At 44.3% G+C, this 15,000-nt stretch overlaps 2 protein-coding genes across 3 annotated transcripts in view; both read right to left on the minus strand.

Moving 5' to 3' along the window:
• ipo9 (importin 9) overlaps positions 1-9,836 on the minus strand; it is a 25,382-nt gene extending 15,546 nt beyond the window's left edge. Inside the window, exons 1-9 of the mRNA XM_076267902.1 lie at positions 9,628-9,836; positions 6,529-6,590; positions 5,911-5,997; positions 3,710-3,911; positions 3,439-3,527; positions 3,079-3,165; positions 2,310-2,429; positions 1,863-1,963; positions 156-214 (exon numbers count right to left, since the gene is read on the minus strand). Coding sequence (XP_076124017.1) covers positions 156-214; positions 1,863-1,963; positions 2,310-2,429; positions 3,079-3,165; positions 3,439-3,527; positions 3,710-3,911; positions 5,911-5,997; positions 6,529-6,590; positions 9,628-9,793 — 973 coding nt within the window. The 5' untranslated portion in view covers positions 9,794-9,836. The remainder of the gene's footprint in view (positions 1-155; positions 215-1,862; positions 1,964-2,309; positions 2,430-3,078; positions 3,166-3,438; positions 3,528-3,709; positions 3,912-5,910; positions 5,998-6,528; positions 6,591-9,627) is intronic.
• An 883-nt stretch (positions 9,837-10,719) lies between these two features.
• kdm5ba (lysine demethylase 5Ba) overlaps positions 10,720-15,000 on the minus strand; it is a 43,094-nt gene continuing 38,813 nt past the window's right edge. For both annotated transcript variants that reach the window (XM_076267900.1, XM_076267901.1), the window contains 2 exons: positions 14,997-15,000; positions 10,720-11,569 (listed from right to left, as the gene is read on the minus strand). The exon at positions 14,997-15,000 is cut by the window's right edge and continues 425 nt beyond it. In XM_076267900.1, the coding sequence (XP_076124015.1) occupies positions 11,432-11,569; positions 14,997-15,000 (142 nt within the window). In that variant the 3' untranslated portion in view covers positions 10,720-11,431. The remainder of the gene's footprint in view (positions 11,570-14,996) is intronic.

The following is a 15,000-nucleotide window of genomic DNA, read 5'->3' on the forward strand; positions in this document are numbered from 1 at the left end:
GAGAGGGAGGGAGAGAGGAGAGGGGGAGAGAGATAGAGAGGGAGGGAGAGAGGAGAGAGAGAGAGAGGAGGGGGATGTTTAGATGTGCTTCCTCTCCTTCAGTACTACAGAAGAGCTGCTGGGTGTGTCTGAGAGAGGACAGAGGACACACACACCGTCTGAGTCCACTGGGTCGTCCACCTCCTCCGTGTAGTTCACCTCGGTCCTCACATAGGTGCACCACTCGTTAAGGAAATGACATCACAGCTGAAGAGACCACGCACACCGTCAGCCATAAGCTACCCTTACTAGGGGGGTATTCCATCAACCTCGCTAAAGGCCAAACCTGGCTTATTTCGATAAGTCTCGCTAATTTTAGTGAGAATTCCGTTCCATTAATGAGGTTAACGTGAATCCCAGCTTGGTAACCATGGGAATTTATGCCACAGAACTAACCTGCTCCGTAGCAGGTTAACTTTCAAGCTAAATTAAGCTGTGTTGCAAAAACACCAATCAGTCGGAAAACGAGTCCAAAAAGATGGTTCCGTCAACCTGTGCTTTCGTCACCTGTAGCCTACAACTTCAAAAATAGAAGTAGGCCTAGAAATGTTTTTTCCGACAGTGTCACCAAGCATTATGCGATTAAAAATGTTTTAACTTCACATGCGTGTGGTTCTAGGAATCTTGGAATCAGGTTCGCTCCCCATACAAAGGAAACATAGTTTATCACCTTGATAATGGCATTTTTAGTTATAATCTTTGATGAAAGACATATGTCTACCTCTGATAAAGGTCCATGCACATTTGGTAGGCTGTTCAGTGACAGCTGCCAGTGGGCTATATTATATCTGATGCAAGCCAAAGGATAATTCTGTAGCCTAGGCAGCTAATAATTAAAACTGCTTCATGTGTCGACGATTGTTCATGAATGTCAAATCAACTGTGTGCTACACAGATTAAATACTAGCCATAAATTGAATTGAAAGCCATTGCATTTCAGATAATTTTATTTAAACACTTGGGACTTATGGGAGACAATAGGCTATTATGTTGATACTATTTTATTTATTTCACCTACACCTAGACAATTATTTGGAGTGAACACTTTTAATCTAAGAATGTAAGCTATAGATAGTTTTGAATATCCATATGCATATCAATAAGTTGTTTTTGAGTTTATACTATTTATTCATTCACTCGTTTTGTTCAAGCAGACTGTGTAGTCTATGTGTTCAAGAGTTAAGCCAATCAAACTCGCAATTGATTTCAAACCATTAGCATTGTTGTTTTAAATGTAAGCTTTAATTATTCTCCAATTTCTGTAGGCAATCTATTTTTTCTCTCGATGTTAAATTTGATGACTTTCGATGAAAATCCTGTAGATGGCGCTTGCCAAATCGAACAGAAATCGTGTAGTATTGTCTTAATTTTACGACATATATCCTCTTTTCGTCAATCTACTGTTTTGGTCTATTGTTCTACCTCGTGCACGAGCAGAGATGAAGCTGACTTAAACTTCGCTTGAATAAACGAGGCCAAGATGCCGCTAACTTGAGTTAATGGAACGGCTTCAGCCCCAAGTGAAAGTCTACGCTAGTTCAAGCCAGGCTATTTCTGTTAAGCGCCGCCTTTGTTAGCGAGGTTGATGGAATATCCCCCTGGTACACGTGCCCAGAAAACAAACATCTACACAAAGGCCATCGACATAAGGAGGGCACCTGAACATTTGCACAGATACATACACCTGCACAGGTAGATCAACCCAGGCTGCACCTGCACAGGTACATACACCTGCACAGATACATACACCTGCACAGGTAGACCAAGCCAGGCTGCACCTGCACAGGTAGAGCCACACACTGCGCAGCTGAAGAGCAGGATATAAGGAGGCGCTCTCCGTGAGTGTGTTCCACACGATGGGCAGGATCTGCTGCATGGACGACACCATGGGCTTGGGGAAGTTCTTCACCAGAGCAGTGACCGCCTGACCGAGAGAGAGGGGGGGGGTTCTTATTGACAGGACTCTCCATGTATGTATATATTTGTGTGTGTACATGATGTGTGTGTACATGAGTATACATGTATGCATAATGTATAGGAATGGTGTGTTTGTGTCGGACATTAAGAACCTCCATCTTGAGCATACTGTCTGAGGAAGGCCCTTCAGCCATTTGGAGTGTGTGTGTGTGTGTGTGTGTGTGTGTGTGTGTGTGTGTGTGTGTGTGCGTCTCTCTCTAACCTTGAGCACCTCCATCTTAAGGCCGCTGTCTGAGGAGGGCCCTTCAGCCATTTGGAGTGTGTGTGTGTGTGTGCGTCTCTCTCTCTCTAACCTTGAGCACCTCCATCTTAAGGCCGCTGTCTGAGGAGGGCCCGTCGGGCATCTGGAGTGCCTGAACAAACGCCTCTGTGAACTGCTGCACCACGGGGAAGATCAGGGCCTTTGCTGCCCCCTAGAGGACACATGCACACATCAGCACTCACAAATACACAACATCAAACATGATACACTCAATTGTGGAAGTACTACATCTTCTGCTTACTGACAGCTTCAAACGTTACTGGGTTTCTACCTCAGTCAGCCGTTATTCTGGTAATTGTATTAAAAGGCTCTGTGCACGACTCTTTTGGTTTCGTCACTTGTACTGGCATATAAACTTCCTGTTTACGTTAAAACACTGGCAAATATGGCGTTTTTTCTATAGTCATCGTCTTCAGGACCTCGTCTCATGGTAATGTAGACCGACTTTGTGAAAATGTTGTGTGCCACTCCCTCCAGCTAAAAGGAAAAGGGTTTAAAATGTTCTTAACCTGGTTAGATAACACTTAAGCTATGTTTTTCAAATTAGAAATGGCCTACTATATTAAAACTGACAGGCTAGTCATCTGTCATAGCCTACTGTGTACAGTGTAAACAGGAAGTCGATTGCCCAGTAGGAAGCAAATCCAAAATGGAGCCCTGCATAGAGTCCATTCTAGAAAATTCTGAATTTGCCGTGAGGACGACATCTTGACAGACACATGACTGGGTGACCCTCGGGTCAGATGGAGGTGGCAAACGGACTGGGTGACCCTCGGATAAGATGGAGGTGGCCAACTGACCTTCTCCACCTCCTCGATGGCACAGATGAGGTTGGCACAGGTGGTGAAGATCTCCACGGCTCTGGAGCGAGTGCGGATGCCGTACACCTGCAAGGACATCACACGTCACACACACATCAATCAATAAACACACACACACACACACACACAGCACCTGCAAGGACATCACACACACATCAATCAATAAACACACACACACACACACACACACACACAGTACCTGCAAGGACATCACACGTCACACACACACACACACACAGCACCTGCAAGGACATCACACGTCACACACACACCAATCAACACACACACACACACACACACACACACACACACACACACACACACACACACACACAGTACCTCTGCCATTGTGAAGATCTTGTACATCTCAGGTAGAATCACCGGGGCAACTAGGGGCATCTGTGTGTCTGTAACCTCGCGGGTGAACTCTGCAAAACACACACACACACACACACACACACACACACACACACACACACACTGGTTAAGAAGAGCGCACACATTCACTATTCATATGTGTGTCACAGTGAGGACCTTCATAACTCTGTAGACATCTCCACTCAGCAGTGTGTGTGTGTGTGTGTGTGTGTGTGTGTGTGTGTGTGTGTACCTGTAAGCACCCTCATAGCCCCGTGCACAGCGTTGACATCTCCGCTCATCAGCATGTCCATGAGCAGTGTGAAGAGCTGTGGCCACGCCTCCGGCCAATCCCAGTGGGCGATGGCTGACACGGCGTAGGCCACGCTCGACCGCACCTTACTGATGGCCTCACGCAGACCGCCTGGCAACAGCTCGCGGATCGCTGCCTTCGCCTGGAGAGCGCGCGCACGCACGCACGCACACGCACACACACGCACACACACACACCAAGAGCCTAGTCAGGTTTAAAGAGTGTTTATATTTGTGCATGTTTGTTTCTCCACCATATTGCGTAACCTTTAGAAGAGTGTGTGTGTTTGTTTCTCCACCATATTGCGTAGGCTTTAGAAGAGTGTGTGTGTGTTTGTGACCATATTGCGTAGGATTTAGAAGAGTGTGTGTGTGTGTTTGTGACCATATTGCTTAGGCTTTAGAAGAGTGTGTGTGTGTTTGTGACCATATTGCGTAGGCTTTAGAAGAGTGTGTGTGTTTGTGACCATATTGCGTAGGCTTTAGAAGAGTGTGTGTGTGTTTGTGACCATATTGCGTAGGCTTTAGAAGAGTGTGTGTGTTTGTGACCATATTGCGTAGGCTTTAGAAGAGTGTGTGTGTTTGTGACCATATTGCGTAGGCTTTAGAAGAGTGTGTGTGTGTTTGTGACCATATTGCGTAGGCTTTAGAAGAGTGTGTGTGTTTGTGACCATATTGCGTAGGCTTTAGAAGAGTGTGTGTGTTTGTGACCATATTGCGTAGGCTTTAGAAGAGTGTGCAGGGCTCTACACTAACATTTTTTTTCAGGAGCACTTGTGCGCCCAAGTTAAAAAATTTAGGAGCACAGACAAAAATGTGGGCGCACAGTCAGTTCTGTACTTAACTTACACATAATCTAACATTACACTGCAGCTAACAGTTAAACATGCCAGTGCACTAATTGCGAATATTAAGAATGACTGACAACATTTAGGCTACAGGAAACAGGATTTTAAAGATCAGTGCCTACTTTATTTTCAGTCTGTTCTATTTTCCTACATTTTGTTAATGTAAAATAATATAATACATTGCCATATTTGCATTTACCCTGTATATCAAGTATCCTGCCAAATGAAGGCTAATTTATTTATTTGTGAATCCATCTATAGCTAAACCAAATATGCCCATGGCGACCTATCTGACTGCATACTGCCTAATACTACTACTAAAACAGTCCATTTTCTCTTCCACAAAACCCAACATAGTCTAATCAAGGATATATGTTTTATTCTTTTAGTTTTTATTTGAAATATCTGCATTGATGGGGGCAGTAGGCAAAAGGCCTACTTTTGTTTTGCACTTCAGCTTGTATTCGGTGTAAACAAACAAGCATGCGTGGAAGCCTGGAGTTGTCAGTAGCGTTCTACCTTTGAATAAAATGGGAGTATTATGGGAGGCTACTTTTGTGCCGGTTCGCTACAGCTATATTTTGCATATTGCAGCCAATACGTCAACTGGGCTAAAAGGCATGTTAGGTTACCTTTCCTTCTGTCACTGCATTCTCAGAATCTCATCCTGTTCCTCCTATATCCAATGAATTCGGTGGATAGAAGAACTAATTTCTTCAATCTTTGCATCTTGGCTGGCTAGTCTAACTTTCCACTTTTTCTGCGCGCTCTTGGATTTGATAGAAGCGACTACTAGCGAGTCACAACGCGAAACTGCTAACGTTGATGGGAGGTGTAGTTTTTATGCTGCATTCGCCACGTGATTCTATGGTTTGGACCAGTAATGTTTCTCGATGTTGCGGTGTATTTTGTAGACAAACATTGACATGGTTAGAAGTCATTCGCACCAGTGCGCCTAAATATTTTTTTGGCACTCGCACATCATCATTTTTACTCGCATATGCGAGTGAAATGGGCGCACTGTAGAGCCCTGGTGTGTGTGTTGGTGACCATATTGCGTAGGCTTTAGAAGAGTGTGTGTGTTTGTGACCATATTGCGTAGGCTTTAGAAGAGTGTGTGTGTTTGTGACCATATTGCATAGGCTTTAGAAGAGTGTGTCTGTTTGTGACCATATTGCGTAGGCTTTAGAAGAGTGTGTATGTTGGTGACCATATTGCGTAGGCTTTAGAAGAGTGTGTGTGTTTGTGACCATATTGCGTAGGCTTTAGAAGAGTGTGTGTGTTGGTGACGTACCCGATCAGTGGTCTCCGGGGGTCTGAACTTCTCAGACTGGGAGCACCAGTGGGTCTCCACATACTGCTTCAAGATGACCGACGCCAGCTGTGCAGACAACACACACACACACAACACACACACAACACACACATACACACACACACACACACACACACAACACCCACAACACACACACACAACACCCACACACAACACCCACACAACACCCACAACACACACACACACACACAACACACACACACACAACACACACACAAAACACACACACACACACACACACACAACACACACACAGTGAAATTGAGCTGTCCGTTTGTATTTTAGAAGTATTTATCTCAATAAAGAGAGCTAGTCTCAGGGCAGTAAAGGGCAGTAAAGAGAGCTAGTCTCAGGGCATTAAAGGGCAGTACAGAGAGACAGTCTCAGGGCAGTAAGTCTCAGGGCAGTACAGAGAGACAGTCTCAGGGCAGTACAGAGAGACAGTCTCAGGGCAGTAAAGGGCAGTACAGAGAGCCAGTCTCAGGGCCTGTCCTGGTTCGGGCTGGTTTTCTGGGCGCATCTGAACCCCTCTGGGCTTTTCTATGGGGACGCAGAGCAGCACTGAGGGGACCTCACCTGGCGGATAGCGAGCGCTCCCTGGGGATCGACCGTCAGCTCAGCCAGGTGGACACCAAACTCTGCAGGAGAGGAGAGGACCGCACCGGACAGAAGACAGGAGTGGGGGAGAGAGAGGGAAAAAGAGAGGAAGAGGGAGAGAGAGGGAAAGAGGAGGGAAGGAGAGGAGAGGCAGGAGGGGTGGAGAAGAGAAAAACAGGAGGACAGAGAAGGAAAAGGAGAAAGAGAGAACAGAAGAGAGAGAAAAGAACAGGAGAGAGAGGGAGGGAGAGAGAGAGAGAGGGAGAGAGAGGGAGGGAGAGAGAGAGAGGGAGGGAGAGAGAAAGAGAGGGAGAGAGAGAGGGAGGGAGAAAGAAAGAGAGGGAGGGAGAGAGAAAGAAAGGGAGGGAGAGAGAAAGAGAGATAGGGAGAGAGGTCAGAGGTCAGATTGAGACACTGGGCCTCTGGAGAGGTTGCATTGGGATGTTGACGGGTGCAGCAGCTCTTCACATGGACAGCTTCCCCACTATTGAGCTTATACTGATACATTTCACATGGACAGCATCCCCACTATTGAGCTTATACTGATACATTTCACATGGACAGCATCCCCACTATTGAGCTTATACTGATACATTTCAATTACGGTGTTCACATCAGTTGTTTATGGAATGCTCCATTCATATTCCCGTTAAAATGCTACAGAGTCCAATTAACAAATCAAGTTCAGATTACAGGATATGCTTCTGTGCATGTAGCAAAATGCTGCAAATGCTCACTGAACATCATAGTGTGATGAAGGTGTCCACATGTCTACAAACTAATACTCCAACACTTGGTGTGTGTGTGTGTGTGTGTGTGGGCTAGGCACACGTGCACATGTAATAATAAATCTGCTTGTTAGAAACAGCCGATCAGCACAAGTGAACAAAACACCAGCTGCCAACCAATCATAAACCATCACAACACTCTTCTGAAGAACCAATCATAAACCATCACAACACTCTTCTGAAGAGCCAATCATAAACCATCACAACACTCTTCTAAAGAACCAATCATAAACCATCACAACACTCTTCTGAAGAGCCAATCATAAACCATCACAACACTCTTCTGAAGAGCCAATCATAAACCATCACAACACTCTGAAGAGCACACGATTACATCACCACAAGAGACGTGACATCATGATACAAACATGTGTGGACCCCACGCTTCCCTCTTACACACACAGTCAGTTGTAGGACGCGTTTCCGGTTAATAGCAAACACCAATCTATCTACAGCCAAAGAGAACGTGCTGCCATCCCAGCCAACATGGGCAGCAACACTACACACACACACCCAACATGGGCAGACACACCTCCTACAGAGCTTCCACACACACACACACCCACCTCCTACAGAGCTTCCACACACACACACACCCCCACAACATGGGCAGAGACACTACTACACCCTTTCAGCTTCTCCTACAGAGCTTACACACACACACACACACACACACACCCAACATGGGCAGGAGACACTACACCCTTTCAGCTTCTCCTACAGAGCTTCCTTTGGTTCTGTGCTAAAACCAGAATGTGGGCACGCATGCACGAAAACACACACAAATGCGGCTTTTATGAGCTCTTCCCCTAGGCTCCACTCTAAATCACACACACACACACACACAAAGGTCTACCTCTAAGTCCCACTGCGTCCCTGCTTTGGAGCCTCCCATTAACACGGCAGTGCAATGCGCCTCACACACACATACTTAACTCAATGGTGTGACAAGCCACACACACACACACACACACTTAACTCAATGGTGTGACAAGCCCCCACACGGATTTAATCAGGGGCAGAGGCGGCCGGCAGACAATACTACTGCTGACGGTCGGCACTCTCTCTTCTCTCCCTCAAACACCAACTGAGCCTGTTCTCATCACCTCACCACACACACACACACACACAGGCCTACAGTGGAGGTGAGATGCTCTTAATGTGGGCACACTACAGCCATTCAGCACCATGCTGACCCAAGCTTGTTTAGGAGGGTGCCAAGGTCAGCTAACCTCAGTGCCTAAAGTTGGTGGTGATGACTGAGGTCACTACAAATATTTCCTCTCTGTAAATATTTCAGTCACTATGGGGACAATAGTCTAAATGTTTTAGTGCAAATCAAGACAAGCTGGTCTCTTCAGGCGCCCCGATTTGAGGGGTTTTCATTTGTCAGGATATAGGTCGTTTCTTTCGAGCCTTTTGATGTAAAAACAGACCTAATGCATGAGTCACTACTTCCGTCAAATTTTCATAACGGTCTAAAACAAACAGGTCAACATAGTAGGCTGCCAAGTCTCGTAAGGGGGTCCCTCCCGTTGGGCAGGTACGTCAGCGGTGATGCTGCAGCTGGCGCCTGCTGAGGAAACTCCATCAGCGCGCGGAGCATCCATGCTGGAGGATAGCGCGGGAACTCCCGGGATACCGGCCAGGCGCCAACACATGGACGGCCAAATCGGGGAGGCTACTATTATCAACTTAAGTCAGTGATGATTACTTATAAATCACAAGCACAAATAAATATCAGGCTCAAGTGAGTTGGTCTTTGAAGTTCCAAGCAACAATATGTTCATCACGTGGCGTTATGATATTGATTAACTAAGTGTAATCATATAAAACACTAATACATCGCTCTTTAATTAGCGTTTGCGTCATTTCAATTGATCAAAATAGCCTTCTTCCCGGTTAGTCTATAATGAACGCATGTTATAGGTGTAACATTTACTGACTTGATAAACTTAAGTTAGCAACTAGCTATCAATTTGACACAGTCCCACTTCAGTCAGGCAATTAACTAATGTCCAAAGCCAGTTCATTTGGCTTGACACTAGCTATCTTTACAGCTGGACCAAGGCTAAGCTTAAATGGTCTGTTCGCGACTAGGCGTGATAGTTATGTACACTACGCTTCCTGACCAGGTATAGTTGTATATTTGCGGGCTTATGAGAAGTTATCAACCGCAGTGCAACAGCTGCGCAGGCCCTTGTTTCTTCTCATTGCTATTCACATGGTGTCATCTCCATCAGTTTCGGCAGGAAGCTACAGCGCAGCTAACCAGCGACATCGCGCTTACCCTCCGTCACTTCCAGCACTTTGACCTGCTCCTCCGCGGCAGCTCTCACTTCTTGGACAGGCGACAAGATAGCGGTGAGCGTCTCTATGAGTGCCTCCTTCAATCCCTGTTGAACCGGGCCGGCGGCCGCAGCCGGACCCGGACCCGAAGCGCTCATGCCCGCCATATTTCCAGCAGTAGTGCGCGAGCGGCGAAGGCACCGGGGAGCGGTAAGAATGCTGCACCAGAGCGCGCCAATGCAAGACCGGGTGGGCGGGGTTTGATGTTGACGGCTTGTTTCCTTTCCCGTTCGCACTTCCTCTGCGACCAGACCTCGCGCGCCGCCTACTGGCCAGGCGGCGACATTTTTGAGCTGTGTGTGGTCTGTGCTGTGTCTGGATAGCGTTAAAGGAACAGGCCAAATGTTGGGGATATAAACTAGGTTAACGGTGTCAGACTGGGTTATTGCACGCAGAGAAGAGAACGGTATTTATCCCCTTATCTAACACTGGTGAAGGCGCCAAATACATGTATTTGCCAGAAAGTTGGAGTTCCTTTAACCCTATGAACCAGGATGCTTATAATTGTGTTGTTTAACTCTGAACCAGGATGCTTATAATAGTGTTGTTTAACTCTGAACCAGGATGCTTATAATTGTTTTGTTTAACTCTGAACCAGGATGCTTATAATTGTGTTGTTTAACTCTGAACCAGGATGCTTATAATTGTTTTGTTTAACTCTGAACCAGGATGCTTATAATTGTGTTGTTTAACTATAATCCTGGTATGATTAGGGTTCACTCCAAAGCCCTCCACAATTCAGTCTGTTGCTTGAACATATAAAATTCCCTTACAATGAGAATCATGTTTGAATACTAGTGAGTCAATTCGATAAACATTTTACTCTGAAAGAATTACTCCATTTTACTTAATTTATGTAGAATATTAATGATTAATGCAGCTACCGGTATATGAATGATTACCACTAACGAGTATTACCCAGAGCACTGACTAAGACATCAGTCTAGCATGGCCTTGATGTGAAGTGTAGTGGGAATCTGTTACATCACAAAATGATTTAGCAAAATTGTGGACAGGAGACATCACAGAGACATATGAGGAAGCAAATAATTTTTTATTCCACAGTGGAAACAACATTTCCCAGTCAAGGTGCACCCATCAAAATATCCACATCTCCACGCGTCCATCTGCTACAGGCCCTACAGGGGAAATTCAGCAATCTGTACAAATGACGTCTACTTCACAAAGCCACAGGCCCAAATGCCGTTCCATAGCTACTGAACCCAGAGCATCCAGTTCAGTTATTGCTAAGATAAATAAAGCTATACTACATCAGGAACAAAGTTCATATTATTCAAATACATGTACCAAAGCAGAGGATTGGAAAATAACTCAGATTTCTTTAAACTGTGTACAGTCACATTTGTGTGGTTCGGTGCGGTGAAAAAGGATGATGGGCCGTGAGGCGGCTCGGCTCGGTGGAGCTGGACGATGTTCACCACAGGGAACGCCATTCCACTCCACTCCGCCACATTCACTCCCACACGAGGGAAAGACACACACACACACACACACACACACACAGACAGAGGGTCTGGAATACAAAAGATTGAGAGCAGTGATACTCTACTTAACAGTCCATCCAGATTCAGTGGGGAAGGAGCTCATAAAGGCAGCGCAGGAAGCGGCTCTGTGTGTGTGTGTGTAAGAGAGGGAGAGAGTTAAAGAGGGGTAAAGGGCATCAGAAGCACACTTGAAAGCCAAGCGGCTGTGTAAAAGTGAGTCTGTTCTGAGTATTTTGGTCCTCATGGCGTGCCGTAGTGGTGGTCGGCAGCGCAGCTGGAGCAGATGTAGTCGTCTCGCTCGGCCTCCTCCACGGACACGCCCACGCAGATCTGATGGAACCATTGGTTACAGCTGCCGTCACACTGCACCCAGTTCACCTGAGGAAACACACACACACACACACACACACCACTCGGTATGAATACAACACACACACACACACATACACACTAGGGGTGTCACGATTTCAATTTTATATCAAAATCGATCGAAATTACATCTTAATTTCGAACTTCGAACTCAAAAGCTACTCGCAAGTCGTCATAGCTGGACAATGTGGGTCATGGGGCCAAAAATAGCTTGTGTGAAAAGAGTGGTTGCTAAATATGTAATGCAATGATTAGAAGAAATAGTTAATTATGCAAGAGAGCAAACTCCTCCAGAGGGAATGATCTCTCTCTCCAGGAATCAGGGCTGGCTTTCCCCACAGGAGCCCAACGCTGTGTGTGTATGTTTGTGTGTGAATATGTGTATATAAGTGTGTGTGTCAATATGTGTATATAAGTGTGTGCGTGCGTGTATATGTGTAAGTGTGTGTGTGCGTGAATATGTGTATATAAGTGTGTGCGTGCATGTGTGTGTGATTATGTGTATATAAGTGTGCGTGTGTGTGTCCGTGAATATGTGTGTACGCATGAGTCTATACAACACTGTCCATGGATGTGTGGAAATCTGCATTTGTTGTGTCCAAAGGTGTGATGGTATGTATGTGAGTGTATGTGCATATTTAGGTGAGTGTGCGTGTGTCTGTGTCGTGAATATGTGTATATAAGTGTGTATGTGCGAATATGTGTATATAAGTGTGTGCGTGTGTGAATGTGTATATAAATGTGCGTGTGTCTGTGTCGTGAATATGTGTATATAAGTGTGTGTGTGCGTGTGTGCGAATATGTGTATATAAGTGTGTGTGTGTGTGTGAATATGTGTATATAAGTGTGTGCGTGCGTGTATATGTGTAAGTGTGTGTGTGCGTGAATATGTGTATATAAGTGTGTGCGTGCATGTGTGTGTGATTATGTGTATATAAGTGTGCGTGTGTGTGTGCGTGAATATGTGTATATAAGTATGCGTGTGTGTGTGCGTGAATATGTGTAAATAAGTGTGCGTGTGCGTGAATATGTGTAAATAAGTGTGCGTGTGTGTGTGCGTGAATATGTGTATATAAGTGTCCGTGCGTGAATATGTGTATATAAGTGTGTGCGTGAATATGTGTATATAAGTGTGTGCGTGCGTGTGTGAATATGTGTATATAAGTGTGTGTGTCAATATGTGTATATAAGTGTGTGCGTGCGTGTATATGTGTAAGTGTGTGTGTGCGTGAATATGTGTATATAAGTGTGTGCGTGCATGTGTGTGTGATTATGTGTATATAAGTATGCGTGTGTGTGTGCGTGAATATGTGTGTACGCATGAGTTTATACAACACTGTCCATGGATGTGTGGAAATCTGCATTTGTTGTGTCCAAAGGTGTGATGGTATGTATGTGAGTGTATGTGCATATTTAGGTGAGTGTGCGTGTGTCTGTGTCGTGAATATGTGTATATAAGTGTGTATGTGCGAATATGTGTATATAAGTGTGTGCGTGTGTGAATGTGTATATAAATGTGCGTGTCTGTGTCGTGAATATGTGTATATAAGTGTGTGTGTGCGTGTGTGCGAATATGTGTATATAAGTGTGTGTGTGTGTGTGTGAATATGTGTATATAAGTGTGTGCGTGCGTGTATATGTGTAAGTGTGTGTGTGCGTGAATATGTGTATATAAGTGTGTGCGTGCATGTGTGTGTGATTATGTGTATATAAGTGTGCGTGTGTGTGAATATGTGTATATAAGTGTGCGTGTGTGTGTGCGTGAATATGTGTATATAAGTGTGCGTGCGTGAATATGTGTATATAAGTGTGTGCGTGAATATGTGTATATAAGTGTGTGCGTGCGTGTGTATGTGTATATAAGTGTGTGTGTGTGTGAATATGTCTATATAAGTGTGTGTGTCAATATGTGTATATAAGTGTGTGCGTGCGTGTATATGTGTAAGTGTGTGTGTGCGTGAATATGTATATATAAGTGTGTGCGTGCGTGTATATACGTATATAAGTGTGTGCGTGCGTGTGTGTGTGATTATGTGTATAAGTGTGTGTGCGTGAATATGTGTATATATTAGGGCTGTCAAAATAACTGATTAATTTAGATGAATTAATTTGAGAAAAAATAACTGATTAAAAAAAATAGTGCAGATTAATCGATTCCGTATGATCTTTGACCCCGAGCCGTTCTAGTCAGTAACCATTAGACTGTAAAATGAAGGAGAGAGAAAGAAAATGTGCTGCCTAGATCATTGTAAAACATTTACTTTTAAAAAACAGCCTGATGGTGTTGATAAAAATAAAATGTTGATTAAAATAAAGTCCTCTGCAATGTCTGCAACAAGGAATTTGCATATCACCGGAGTTCGTCAACTCTAAAGTTCCACATCAATGCAAATAAAGTGTTGACATTGAGGGGAGTGTTAATTTATTTTCATTGTGTCCCCTAGGTTATATCTGTGGCCTGAAATGCCTTACATGTGAAAAAAACGTCTTCCCGAAGCACTTTTGAATTGATTTCCTCAGCATATTATGTCATATTATAGATTATTATGGTCATTATTTGAACAGTGAAAGTAATAATAAAAGAGTTTTTGAACTTTAATGTCACTAATGCTGATTATTCAATGATTCATTTGAATTTAAATATTTAAAATACTTTCACAGCAAAAATTATATGTAAGGGATAATGTATAGAACGCCGGTCATTATTGGGAAAATAAGTCCCGACTGGGCGAACCGGACCCCGACGCGCAGCGGAGGGGTCTTGTTCCGCCCTGAAGGGACTTATTTTCACAGCAATGACCGGCGTTCTATACATTATCCCGCTTATTATATGGCTACTTGCCAAAACGAAATAATAAACTCCCCACGATATCACTTTAGCCTACATAACCTAGCCTATTTGTTACCGTTCATTGTGGCATTTGCTGAGAAACAAATAGTTCGCAACAACACACGCTGCTGAACTTGAATCAAACATTCTTTAGAACACAGCTGATCAACCGTCTGCTTTCACGTTTGAATGAAGTTCCAGTCCTTGCGTAGTGATATGAAAGACGTAATTATATGTTTGCAGCGGTAATTACATGAATATATCTTACCTCTAGAACTTTGGGAAATCCCATTCAAGTCAATGGAGCGTTTTACTAGCATTGTGAAGAGCCGTATAATAAATGCGATTAATTTAGATTAATTAATCACAGAGTATGTAATTCATTCGATAATTTTTTTTAATCGATTGACAGCCCTAGTATATATGTGGGTGCGTGCGTGTATATGCATATATAAGTGTGTGTGCGTGTGAATATGTGTATATAAGTGTGTGCGTGTGAATATGTGTATATAAGTGTGTGCGTGTGTGTGTGTGCGTGAATATGTGTATATAAGTGTGTGCGTGTGAATATGTGTATATAAGTGTGTGTGTGTGTGTGTAACGGACCTCC

Source organism: Alosa pseudoharengus, unplaced genomic scaffold (genome assembly GCF_046254945.1).
Source record: "Alosa pseudoharengus isolate Yale_2024_CS ecotype anadromous, Long Island Sound unplaced genomic scaffold, YU_APseudo_1.1 YU_APseudo_1.1_scf_5, whole genome shotgun sequence".
Taxonomy (NCBI): Eukaryota; Metazoa; Chordata; class Actinopteri; order Clupeiformes; family Clupeidae; genus Alosa; species Alosa pseudoharengus.